At 35.8% G+C, this 13,975-nt stretch overlaps 1 protein-coding gene across 1 annotated transcript; it reads left to right on the forward strand.

The window, feature by feature from the left end:
* Positions 1 to 3,135: 3,135 nt before the first annotated feature.
* Positions 3,136 to 3,705, forward strand: LOC148952716 (uncharacterized). The gene has a single exon (XM_089087761.1). The coding sequence runs from the start codon at positions 3,136 to 3,138 to the stop codon at positions 3,703 to 3,705; it is 570 nt and encodes a 189-aa protein (XP_088943887.1).
* The last annotated feature ends 10,270 nt before the right edge of the window (positions 3,706 to 13,975 follow it).

Genomic DNA, 13,975 nt, shown 5'->3' on the forward strand with positions numbered 1-13,975 from the left:
TTTCCCATCAAATAAGCCCTTTTTGAAGTTTCTATGAAGATGCTTTCTATAAAAACCTCATACGCCACCAGGGCATAGCTTACAACCCTTTCCCTGAGGGCTGTGGGGGGGGGGTTATAATCCTTAATGACCTTATTTCCAAAACTTTCAACGACGTTGAACAAAATGGCTATCTCAAAATTTGATTGGATATGTTTGGGGAAAAGGTGGGCGTGAGAGGGGGGTTAGTTGCCCTCCAATCACTTTTTGACTATTAAAAAGAGCACTAGTCCCTTGAATATCCAATCGAATGAGCCCTTTTTGAAGTTTATACAACAAAGCTTTCAGTTGCTTCAGGGAATAGATGATGTATATATTTTTTTTTTTTTAAATAAACCCATTGTTACTTAAAAAAAAAAAAAAAAATAAATAAATAAAAACCATATATGCCCCCAGGGCTGAACTTGCCCTGAAGACTGTGGAGGAGTTTCCTGCTCAAAGATATAATTTCCAAAACTTTCAACTACATTGAACAAAATGGCTATCTAAAAATTTTAATTGGATGTATTCGGGGAATGGGGGCGTGGAATTGGTGTTAGTTGCCTTCCAATCACTTTTGACTATTAAAAAGGACACTAGCCATTTCAATTTCCAGTTGAATGAGCCCATTTTAAAGTTTCTACGACAACATTTTCTATGAAAATCTTATATGCACCCAGAGCATAACTTAAAACCCTCGCCCTGAAGGCTGTGGGGGGGGGGGAGGGTTCATCCTCAAAGACCTAATTTTTACAATTTTTAACTATGTTGAACAAAATAGGTATCTCAAAATGTTGATTGAATGTGCTTGGGGAAAAGGCCGGCATGAGAAGGGGGTTAGTTGCCCTCCAATCACGTTCAACAATTTAAAAGGGCACTAGCCCTTTGAAATTCCAATTGAACGAGCCTTTTTTCAAGTTTCTATGACAATGCTTTATATAAAAACCTTATATGCCCCCAGGGCATAACTTACAACCCTTGCCCTGAGGGTTGTGGGGGAGTGTCCTCTTCAAAACATAATTTCTGTCTGGAAATCAACTACGCTGAACAAAATGGCTATCTCAAAATTTTGATTGGATGAGTTTGGGGGTGGGCTTAGAAGGGGTGTTAGTTGCCTTCCAGTCACTTTTGACCATTAAAAAGGGCAAAAGCCACTCCAATTTCCAATTGAATGAGCCCTTTTAGAAGTTTCTTTCTATTCTATTTTAAGTCTTTTTTAGACACTTGAAAATGGTAATTTCTTTCTATGGTTTTAGGGTATGAAAATGGTTAAAACATTGGTTTCAAACTTACTATTCCATTATAAAATCCATTTTGTTAAAATTACACAATCAACAAACATTCATTTGTTGCAATTAGGTTAGATAACAATTCAAAACAATTAATCCATTTTTCTATCCACCATGTCTCTTCTGTTGGCTTTGATATTTTTGACATTTAGGTGAAACAGTAGTTTTCAAGTGGTCTTACAGAATAAGAGAAAAACATGACAGAATTGTTTTGAATTTTTTTTATACAACTTAACCATGACAAATCAATTTTTTGAATGGTATAACTTTTACAAAATGGATTTATAATAAAATAGTAAGTTTGAAACCAATTTTTAATGACTTTTTATATCCAAAAACTATAAAGAAATTGTTATTTTCAAGGGTCCTAAGAGGGCTTAAAATTAAATCTGCAAGAAATGGATTATTATATTCAGACAGAGCCTAAAAATTGATATAAAGTGGTATGTTCACTTTGTATGTAGGTCAGTTATATGAACTGCTCTATATTTACCCAAAAAGGTATTCTCTAATTTCAATCTTCATTCATTGAAGTCATTTTAGGATCTAATACTTAGGGACAGATCTAGAGCAAAATCTTGGCAGCCCAATGTGACAAGGACACCAATGAGCAAAATATTGGGGGGGGGGGGGGGCTGTGTGACAAAGGTGTCCATAATTGACCAAATTTTCAAACTTATTCTAAATAAAAAGTAAAAAGAATAAAAAACAGGAAAAGAGGGCACCAGAAAAAATCTTGGGGGGCCCAGGGTCCCCCTGTCCTCTGGATCTGCCAATGCCAATACTTTAGTATTGCTCATCACTTTGGTACACCTTAGCATGAGAGATATAATAGGAGTCAAGAAAGTTCAACATAAGATCATAAAATCTGTAATGTACCTGAAATATCAACCATACCTCCAGAGAATACAGAAATTATGCGTGTCTAGTCTTTAGTTCTGATGTGATAATGCTGACCTAATAAATACATTTTGTTTTGTTAGGAATACTGATAGTAGAACTTACTTTTACAGATTGTAAAGCCATGTGGGAAAAACTTGGAACATACTACTGTTACAAACAGTTGGGACTATCTTGGTCTATTGATTCAAAAATAGATCAGCCTCTATGGAGCTCTATGCTAGTCTATATCTGACCATGATAAATTTTGAGAATAATCTTCTTTTCACCCCCCAAAAAAACTGATCTGCAGAACAAATAGGCTTAGCATATTCATCATAGCCTAATATGTATCTGAAGCTGTAAATGAAACATATGGGAAATAAGCATAAGTTCATGGTATAAGCCTAGATAAGTAACTAGACATAAGGAAACATATTAAGAAGATGATTCTTACTTTATAATATGCAGAATAACCATATTTAACACATTTTGCATGAAGCCTTGCTATACTTTACCCCCAACCCCCTAATGTGCAAATATATAGGCCTAACCCAAAGTATATGTTTTGATTCAAAGAATTCTATCCAACAGAACCCAGATTGTTACTGTATGTGATGAAAGAGGTGACCTAATCTATCCACACCAGTTCATGTTAAGAGTGATGTCCCCTAAGGAGCCAAACTAGGACCAACACTGTTTTACCTCTATGTAAATAATGCTCCTGAGGTGGTCAAGAATGGCTTGGAACTGTATGCAGATGATTTCAAACTCTCTGGTCCAGCAGCCTCAATAGAAAATTGCTTTTCTCTGCAAGAAGATCTTAACAACCTCTGTCTGTGGGCAATAACCTGGATCCTTGAGTTCAACCCATAAAAATGAAGTCCTTCATCTTGGTTCAAACAATCCCTGCCATAGTTATCACACAATTGACTCTGCAGGTGCTAATATGCTCATTCAGAGTGCCAAGGAAGAGTGTGATCTTGGGGTATTAATTGACAATAAGCTCAAATTTCATATTCACTGTTGGAACCAAGCAGCTAAGACAGACAAGGTCCTTGGTTTGATCTTGTCACTGAAGCATTCAGTAACAAGTTGCCAACCAAGAGTTATCAAGAAGCTTTACAAGGCCCTTGTTCATCCCCATCTTGAGTTTGGCATGTCAGTTGCCAACCTGCACTTTAGGTGTGATATTAAGACACTTGAGAAAGTCCAGTGTAGAACAACCAAGCTCCCTTTTGCCAAAAAACAAATCTCCTATAAGCAACAACTAGATAAGCTTGACCTGCCTACCCTAATGTACAGTAGAAAGAGAGGAGATGCCATCCTTACTTTTAAGATGATGAACAGTGACACCATCAAGCCGTTTTTGATGACAGTGAATACACCAGAACATAAGAAAATCCCATATACCTGCATCATAAATTTTAGCAGAAAGTGTGAGAAGTTCAACTTCTTCAATAATTGCATTGTTCCACTCTGGAATTCAATATTAATCCACTGGCTTCCAAAAAAGTAGTATTGCTCTTAGACTCCAAAGGCACCCTTCAGCTCATTGATAATATCCATTGGAGTGCTATGGAAATAGACCTGAGGACAATCAGGGATCTATTAATCAGTCTCCAAAATAGTCTTACTGAAGTCAAGTTCCAGTATATCCCCAGACACCAAGGCATCAAATACAGTAAGGTAGCAGACCAGATAGTTAGTAGCTCCTTGAATAGTCTAATTAATCCCAATTTGAAGGCCCAGACCATCAGAGACATACTCAGAAGAAGAGTTCCTTCAAAACAAAAATGCTATTCTATTCTTATTTCTATCACAGGCAGATAATATTCTTTATCATAGAATCAAAAGCAACTCTTTAATCCTGAGAAAAGAGGAGTTTATTTGGCATAAAAAAGCCAATTCATATTGTAGACTTTGCAACTCATTTCCAGAATCCTTGAACCACCTGATTTTTGAATGTCAATGCATCCAGCAGGAAGTAATCAGGATTAGAAGAATCTTCAGTGAGGCAAAGCTCCAGCCTGACATCAATGTGTTGCTGCTCTCAAGCCTACCAGCTAACACTGAAAGACATCTATACAAAAGTATTTTTGATTTCCTAAGACAACAATATCTGCAAGCAGTTCACATAGATGGTAGCAAGACTTATTCCTAACTTATTATCCCCTGCATATTGAAAATCATTGTGAAGCCAAAAGGAGACCAAAGTGGACTCCAGAAGGCTTGGCATTCCAAGAAGAAGAAACTGATAACTGAAAATTAAGGTAAAATGTTGTTTTGACAAAATTTCAATAGGTAATAGACCTGTCATGTAGACAAATTTTAGAACCCTTTAGAGGGAGAAGTTCAAAATACATTCCCAAGACATACTTTAGCTTGTAGACCCATCCATGAAATTTGCATTTTCTATCCATTTCCAAGATAGCCAAAAGTGGCTAAAGTAGAATTTTACCCAGGAAATATATAATTTGGTGCATATATTTGCACATGGATGGATGTGTAAGGTGAGAGCCTCGTTCAAGTGCACATTTGTCTCAATTGCTGGATTAGGACGACAGTTTTTTTTTTTTTTTTTTTTTTTTTTTTTTTTTTTGCCAAGTAATTATCTCTTAAACATAATATGATTATTCTGCATATTATAAAGTAAGAATTGTTTTTTTAACAGTTCATTAGGATTATGTTCTGTTCATTTCATAGGCCTAGTCAAACTATTCCAGCAATCCTACAGAGTAGGCTAAATAAAATTAGGCTACCTCACAAAATAGCCTAGCCTACTTACTTTTGGATTGTCTCTTATCCTTTCAAACTGTTCAACCATCTGTTTCCTGGCACTTTTTCTATACATCAGAATACCTCTTATAAATTTTTGTATTCCCATTATTTCAATTAGGTTTCTGATCTATATTTAGGCCTAGGCCTTTTGAAGATTCAAAAGGCTAGCCTAGTCCACTAAAGACTAAAGGTAGCTTCTGAGAAGCTAATCTAGTTCGATAACTCCAAAATTTTGCAATGATTACAAATCTATCATTTTAAATCGAATTCCAACAATGCAGTCAATAAAGAGGCTGTGGAACAGGCTATCTGACGAATTTTGCGCTAAAATAGTATCAGCCAGAGCACCTAACAACGATCTTTAAATTGAAAATGTTTGCGAAATTTCTGCCATCTATAATTGTGATGCTCGTTCCAGTTCCAGAATTTGTACAAGGGTATGCGTATAGACTGCCATATAATCCTTTCATCCCAATTGTCTTTTCGTTATTCCTATCAATAACAAATTCAAAAGATCAGAAATTCCGCCTTGTGGTATGCTCATGACGACCTTAGCCTTATGTCAAGCATCCAGGTATTTGTTTTTTGCCACTATGATCTGCTCTAGCTATTTTCAGAAGGTATGATTATGATACGAATGAAAGGATCACCGATCAACATCACGACCATACAAGTCTACGCTCCTGAATGCAGCAAACCAGATGAAGAGTCTGACAATTTCTACCTTCAACTGCAAAGCCTAATTGACGCAGTTCCCAAAAAAGACCTTGTTGTTGTCATTGGCGACTTCAATTCTATTGTTGGTAACGATTCTGCTGGAAACGAAGATGTTATGGGTAAATGTGGTAAAGCTTTCTAATTTAGTTAATTATTAATTGAATAAAAATATATTAAGACGCAAAAACAAAGTTTCAAAATACCACTTTTTAAGATAAAGATACAAATCGTGGAATGTGTGGGCTTGGAGGGAACCTGCTCAATAACAAATTTCCTGGCTAAATACGTAAAAGTACCGGAAAGACGTGGTTAGTTTTTCATACATATACCCCGATTTTTGAGACTGGGGCAGACCTTTTGACTTGCCAGGTGAAGCTCTGCCCGTTTATTTTCTCATTAGAAATACCCTGGGATTTTGTCGGATCATTGTAAGTGTCTGCATCTTATTATGTATTGTTTCATTTTTTGAGACTTGTGATCAACTCGGTGCAGCCAGTCCCAGTAGCATATTAATATCCGCGATGATGATGTAAAAATTGAAAATCATTATTTTGTGTTAGACAATCTCTCAAAGGTCTACCCTTAGTACCTCGAATATAACCAGTCGGTACGCCTCATTAGTTCGTTAATAGCCTAGGGCACGACACCGAAGTTTAATTACCTTACGGCAAGAGTTATCTTCCTTATAAAGGAAGAATATAGGCATCTACGATTAAAACACCCAAATACCATAAATATAGACTTACAACAACTGGTGGTCGCTGGAAAAACTGGGTCGAGCAGGCTAGATAAAAATAGCAGATTGAAGAAAAATGGCTTTACCAGAAGAAAAAATAACTTCCCTGTCAACAGCACTTGAAATTGCAAAAATTATAGCAGAATGCGTAGGAAACTCAGACATAGATAAGTTAATCGGAAAATTACAAATTTACGACGAAGTAACTGAATCGTTTGAGGATAAGGTCAAAGAGTAATGCGTTGTAGTCAGACTAAAGGGAAGCGCCCTTAAAACTATTGAGACAATTAAGGAAAAAGAGCCCAAGGACCTCAGTACTCTAATTAAATTTTTTAAGACAAGATTCATAGAGACAAGCTTCTCCAAATGGCAAAGAACAGATGTAGTGGCATTCAATAACTAAACTAGTATCAGGGAATACGCCGACAGAATTTGTAGATCGGTGCGTTTGAATTCAGAGAAAGAAGAAAATCACAAGACAGTAGAGAATACACAACTACCTACTCTTAACCAGCGGTTACCAAAAAAGTTATTAAGACTAATATTGTCATGGAAACCTTAAAATTTAGAGCAGGCTATAATACTAGTCAAAACAGAGGTAAAATTTGACGAGGCTATGAAAAAGTTTGATCAGATGTCAATAAATAACACAGGAGCCCAAGAAAGTATAAAGTATGAAAGGGGACAGAAGAGGGTGAACTTTGAAGAGCCAAATCATGAACCAAAAAGCTGTGATGGAGGTTGAGGGTCGCCATCTAGGGAGATACCCGACAGATTCCACGACCTTGAGAGATTAGCAGCTAATAACTATAGAAAATATGGGCACCCTCTCCCACCAAAGACAAATAGTTTGGGAAGGAACAAGGACAGATCCAAAATATTTAGAAATAACCAGAAAAAAAACAAACGATGTAAGAGAAAACTTTATTGCTATTATTGTAGCAAAACAAACCACAATGCAGCAGATTGCTGGCATAGAATACGCAAAGAAGGCCAGACGTACAAGACAAGACACCATTTCAGAACGCAGGGGGACAGAAATTTAGGAAGACAGGGAACAAATAATACTTGGCAAACAGTATATCGTAAAAACGTACATTTTTATAAATAAATGAGAACTAGCAATTTCGGGGCAAAACTTAATTAAAAGTATTCTAAAAATCAGCTGAAAAAAGACTGTACTTTTCTAACACGAACACTTTCGGATGAAGAAATTTAAATAATTTAAAAAAAATACAGGGTGCAGCAATAGACAAACCCCCAACTCTTAAAATATGGAGATAATGAATTTGACCATAGAAGGGCAATCAGCATAAAAACTTATTAAGGTTATTGAAAAAGAACATGAAATATAGAAATATAGGCTTTACAAAAATACCTATTTTACTGAAAAAGTGGAAAAAGACTTAAAAAAAAAATGACTAGCATGGCATAGAAAATTGAAAGTAAGGCACAAAAACTTGAAGTTGAAACCTAAGACAAGACCACTAAAAGTTGGGAAGTTAAAGTGAAAATAGTCATTGTCACTTGTATGTCGAAAACTAAATTACTGTGTGCCATAAAGGCCAGGTATTTTCTGCAGAAGGGCCACTTTTTTGAAAAAAGAATAGCCCAAGAGAAAATTGTGGCAACAAATCAAAAAGTGTGACAATAATATAAATAATTAATTATAGTGTGTGCAGGTTCATAATAGTCCTTTTAGCTGTAGCCATGACAAGAGGACCTGGAAACGTTATAAGGAGCTACCAGAAGGCAGTCATGGTAATCAAACCTTCAGAGTACATGCAAAGTCATTTGATAATGGCATAACAGGTATAAGGTGAACAGCAAAATATTTTAGCTTATCAGATATAAGCAGTAAATAAAGCCTTAAACCAAAAGGACATTAAAGCTGAAAAAGAGAGATTACAGACAAAAACGTTATAAAACTGTCTCAAGTACCAAAAAAAATTCGAAAAGAATTAGAAAGCTTAAAAGTCTGAATAAACAGGCTTATAAGCTAATGACAGTTAATGACACAAGTAGGTTCGAAATAGAACCAAAGTTTTAAAACAAAATGTATATAGTCGTATATGGGAAAAGTTATATATATATATAGTTGTAGAAAATGTAATTGAGAAAATATCTACTGTTATAAATATATTTCGAAAACCTTTAATAAACAGAGAATTGTATTAAAAAAAAATATTATATAAATGTAAATAGAAAAGTTATTTTACATGAAATATTGCCAAGCCCTTATATAAAGGCTAATCCCAGTTATCAGTTATAGTTCATAAATCTATTTGTTGGAGTTGTGTTTGTTTTTTAAGTATTTTAATAAAAGTTAGGACTTATAATATAAAATAATTTACTGACTTATTTAAAAGTTGTACAAAGAATAAATGTTGCAGCGATTAAATAAATTATTAAAGTACATAATTATTATTTGTTTTTAACAATTAAGTTATGTATCAACATAACTTTTGTTAATATATATATATAAATATATATATCCTAAACTATCTATGTAAATATAGTGAGTTAAATGTTGAGTATTTGTGTTTTTTTATGTTTATCTCATTCAAGAAGTATTCTACGTTAATACTTCATAAACAATTAAAAAAACAATCATTTGAATTAATTACAATGATTATCTATACCATGTATTATTTTTTTAATGCTTTAAGTTTTAAACAGTAGTTAAATATCCGTTCTAGTTTTGCGAATTAAAAAAAAAATACTTAAGTAAGCTATTACACAATGCTTATATATATACTATGTTTTTATCAACTTTAAGTTTTAACTAGGGATTTAATATTATATGTAAATGTTTGACCTCGAGTCAACTTATTAATAATTTTTATTGTGAAATAATCAGTTTAGTATTAAGTTTGAAAGAATAATCCAGCAAGAAACGTAATATTTCGATTTAAGCGGGATATTATTTTTGGAGCAATTAAAAGAGAGAAAAGTGAATAAAAGCTATTAAACTTTACGGAATTTAGTGTTTCTTTCTTCTATATATGTAACATTTTATACTTTATATGTATTCTAATGTTAATATTTATTTTACATACAGTCCTAGCTATTTTTTTTGGAAATTAAATTTTTAATTACAACCTTTTGGAGCCATTTCTCAATCTTTTCTTTGACGCCTTTTTGGAAAGTACAAAATTTAAAAGCCAGTCCAACTAGATCCTGACAATATCATCTCATACCATTAGAAAACAAACCATACTTGATCAGATGATATTTGGAAACTAGTGCAGAAATAGTGACTTTATACAGGTTTATCAAAAGTGAACCAAAATCAAAACTTAATTTAGCTATAGATGGTGTGCTACACAGCCCAAAATGGTGTATATTATTGAAATATGTGAAAATACCTTGTGTTTGAAAAATATCTAAAAAAATCTAAATAAATGGATTTATATGTAATTTATACAAGGTACTCTTAAAACGAAAAAAAAACATTATATCAACCACGCCACAAGGATAAATTACATCTTCGAGGTGCATACATTTAAACCAAAATAATTGAAAAGCTTTTCAAATATAACCTGGAACCTTGTTTAAGCGATGCCACTAATATTATGCTTAAGCTAATTTGGGTGAAGTTAAAACAGAAGAAGCATATGAAGAAGATAAAAGAGTAATTGTCAGTCCTAGAGACAGAGAAAATGAGAAACAAGGATGAATTTAGAATTAAAATCCTTCGACAAGAGAAAAGAACATGACCAATTTTGGACTAGAAACATAACCCTAGAGTAATCCATTGAGGGTAGATGCACATAATGACCCAAAGATAGCAGCATAATAGCTGTAAACGAAATAAGTTGTTTTAAAAGTAAAATATTGAGAATTAGAACAATTATTCTTTAAATGGGGAGTATTATGGTAAAGCTTTCTAATTTAGTTAATTATCAATTTAGTAAAAATATATAAGACGCAAATATGAAGTTTTGAAATACCAATCTTTGTTAAGATAAGGAACATATCCGCCAAGTTCTGTTTAACGGGAAATTGAGAAATTACCACTTCCTACCGATTACGTGGGAAGGTGTGGTTGATAAAAATGTATAAAAGATAAATTTTAACGGAAGGGGAGATCTGATACTAACTTTATGCCGGACTGACCTCTGGTCCGTTATTTCTAGAAATACCTTGGAACTTTGTCTTATCCTCGTAAGTGTCTATCTTTTAGTATATTATTGTTGTTTCTGAGACTTGTGATCTACTTGGGACAGCCAGTCCCAGTAGAAAGAATTTATCCGATTATATTATACGTTAAATGAATAAAAGCATTGTATTTCAGACAACCTCTCTACGATCTACCTTTAGTCCCTCGAATAAACCAAGTCGGTAAACCTCATTAGTTTGGTCATAGCCTAAGGCACGCTACCAAAGTTTAATTACCTTAGGGCCAGAGTTTATCTCCCCTATAAAGGAAGAATAAAGGCATCTACGACTAAAACACCCAAATACCACAAATATACACTTCACAACATAAATTTGGCCTTGGACGACTTAACAAGAGGGAAAACGCCTCATTGAATTCTGCAGAGACAGTGATCTACCCATTACCAACACTCTCTTCAAACGCAGAGAACGTCGTAAGGCGACATGGACCTCGCCGGATGGAAAAACCCGTAATCTTATTGATTACGTGCTCGTCTCTAGGTGGTGGAAATCGTCTGTGCTAGATACTGTCACCCTCGCATGTGGCGATTTCGACATCGACCATTCCCTGGTCACGTCTGCACTAAAGATACGTCTGAAATCTTCCGTAAAGCTGAATAATAGACCTGCTCGTTTCAACACACATCTTCTCAAAATCCATCAAACCCACCGGACCTACATTGATGAACTGTCTACTCAAATATCGGACCTTTTTTCTAATATTCCTATAACTCTATCTAAAGAGGATATCGATAAACTGGTCACAGACTCCTTTAAGATCATCAGCAAAGTAGCGATGTCCGCCCTAGGAACCAAAAAGGACAATAAAAAGCCTTAGATAACCAACGAAATCATTTTATTGTATGCTGAGAAACGAAAACACAGTAACAGGTCAGACAGAAAGAGCAGGGACAGATATAAGGAGTTGAAGCGTGCTGTAGAAAAAACCACCCGTAGAGCCCATCGTACCTACATTAAAGACAAATGCGAACAGTGTGAGTCTGATTTTAAGAAAGGCGACTCATACTTCATGTATAGGAGAGTTTTTGAGCTAGCAAGCAAGAAAAGTTTCAGTTTTTGTGCACTGCTAGATAAAAACGGCTCCCAGATACAAAGCATAGAAGGTATCCGATTGAGACGGATGGAGCATTTCAAAGAAAAGCTTAATCCTGATATCCTTCCAAACCCTACTGTCCTGGAATTGTTTCCCGTTTCTGTGTTAGACCCTAGCCCACTTCCTCTCCGTTCTGAGGTCGAGGATGCCATCCAATCGCTGAAGACTAACAAGGCCCCTTGCCCGGACGGAATACAGGCAGAACTGCTGAAAGTCCGGTGTGAACCACTTATAGATATTTTCCACAAGATTGTATCCGCTGCCTGGCAAAAGAGTCATTTCCCAACTTCTTGGTGCAAAGCCACATTTGTTCCACTACACAAGAAGGGGTCAAATGCGATACGTGATAATTACCGTCCTATTAGCATTACAAGTCAATCTGCCAAGATCTTCACCCGAACTATACTCCAACGGATCCGTGTCATCCTTAGTCATCCAAGAATACCAAGTCGGTTTTCGCCCTGGGAGATCGACCGTTGACCAAATTTTCACTGTTCGCCAAATTTTAGAGAAATATCTGGAATTCGATCGTGACCTGTATCAGCTCTTCATCGACATGAAGCAACCATTTGACCTTATTTGGAGAAATGTCCTATGGTATATCCCACTCCATTATGGAATCCCAAGAAACCTAATCGACCTTATCAAAGAAGTGTACTCCAAATTTGGGAGTCACGCCACGACTGCTGAACGTCTCACTGACAGTTTCCAGACTTCCACAGGTGTCCTTCAAGGATGCCTCTTGTCTCCAGAGCTGTTCAACCTTTTCCTAACAGCAGTCTCTTCCCTGGTGGAAACAACTTGCGGTGCACATATAAAGGTGTTCAGACAGATAAGCTAGCCTACGCCGACGATATCGACGAAAGGGCTGAAACACCCGAGGATCTACGAGCCGTTGCTAACGACGTCTTCGAAGCCACTAGTTCTCTTGGAATGATCATAAATGTATCAAAAACAAAGGCTATGTGCTGCTCACGAAAGTCGCAGGATACAGTTAAGCCAGACCTGAAACTTAATGAAGAGAGTATACAGTGGGTCGACGAGTTCCCTTACCTCGGCAGTCTGATCACGAGCGACAACAGTCTATCAAAAGACATAAAAGACGTCTCGCCTTCGCGAGTTCCAGTTTCAAGGCACTTATGCCCATATGGCGAAGCAAGGGTTTGTCTCTGCGGCTTAAGACACGACTTTTCGATACCCTGATCATCCCCATCGCAATATACTCATGTGAAACATGGACGCTGAAGATAAATGACAACCGTCGACTCGCAGCATTTGAAACTAAGTGCCTCCGCCACATCGCCGGGATCACTTACCTTGATAGAATATCAAATGTCAAACTTCTCGAGCGCCTTAAAGTACAACAAAAAATTCTCATCGAGATCCAGCTCCAGCAACTTCGATGGTTTGGTCACGTACAACGGATGAGTCGGTCCCGTCTCCCAAAAAATCACCTTCAAAGGCGAAATTCACGGTTCTCGTCCTCGTGGTCGTCCCCCAAAACGGTGGAAGGACAACTTTGCACCTCACCGCCTCTCGGACCTTTTTCGCTTAGCAGAAGACCGTGAAGCATACAAAAGGCACATCCACGCCATTACGAAGAAAGAGGCCCCAAGACGACCTTCAAGGACGGATGGGACTTAAGTCAGTAAGTCAAGTCGAAAAGGAAGAAAGTCATAAATGGAGGCACGTTTTGTAAATTTTATGTTAGTACTTTTAAATTTCTCATACATTCCTTCATTTAAAGTGCTCCAAGAAAAGTCTAATCTAGAAAAGTCTCTTAAGTGCAATTAGATAAATACTTGATCAGATACATTTGGGGGGAATTTGTCAAAATGGTAAATAACAAACGTTGTTTATTAAAATTACGGGGAAAAGATCTGGTCCCAATTGTAATTGTCACGGTACTACTTATTATTTCTGGAAAATGTAGCATGAGGAATTGAATGATAATGCTTTAATGCTATTACAATATCAAACAGTTCGTGGTAACGAACTGTAAGTAAGGAGCGACTCGGCTCAAAAGTAACTGAAACTCTTAAAAAAAGGAATTTTGATACCAATAGATACATCAAAAGAATTGGATTTTTATGCTAATTTCATATATATAAGTTTCATCAGGTTTAGTCTTACCCATCAAAAGTTAGAAGTTAGGAGCCTTGAAAAATTTGCCTTATTTTCAAAAAAAGGTCATTTAAAAAAAAAAGGTTATTTTCATCGATAAATAAATGAAGCCAAAAACAAACAGAAATTACAATAATTAACCGAGTCAAACTCAAA

Source organism: Artemia sp. Qi Xiang Cuo, chromosome 4, assembly GCF_049724085.1.
Source record: "Artemia sp. Qi Xiang Cuo chromosome 4, ASM4972408v1, whole genome shotgun sequence".
NCBI lineage: Eukaryota > Metazoa > Arthropoda > Branchiopoda > Anostraca > Artemiidae > Artemia > Artemia sp. Qi Xiang Cuo.

Coding starts and splice junctions, on each gene's coding strand:
- LOC148952716 (XM_089087761.1), top strand. CDS start 3,136: ATGCTCATTCAGAGTGCCAAGGAAGAGTGTGATCTTGGGGTATTAATT.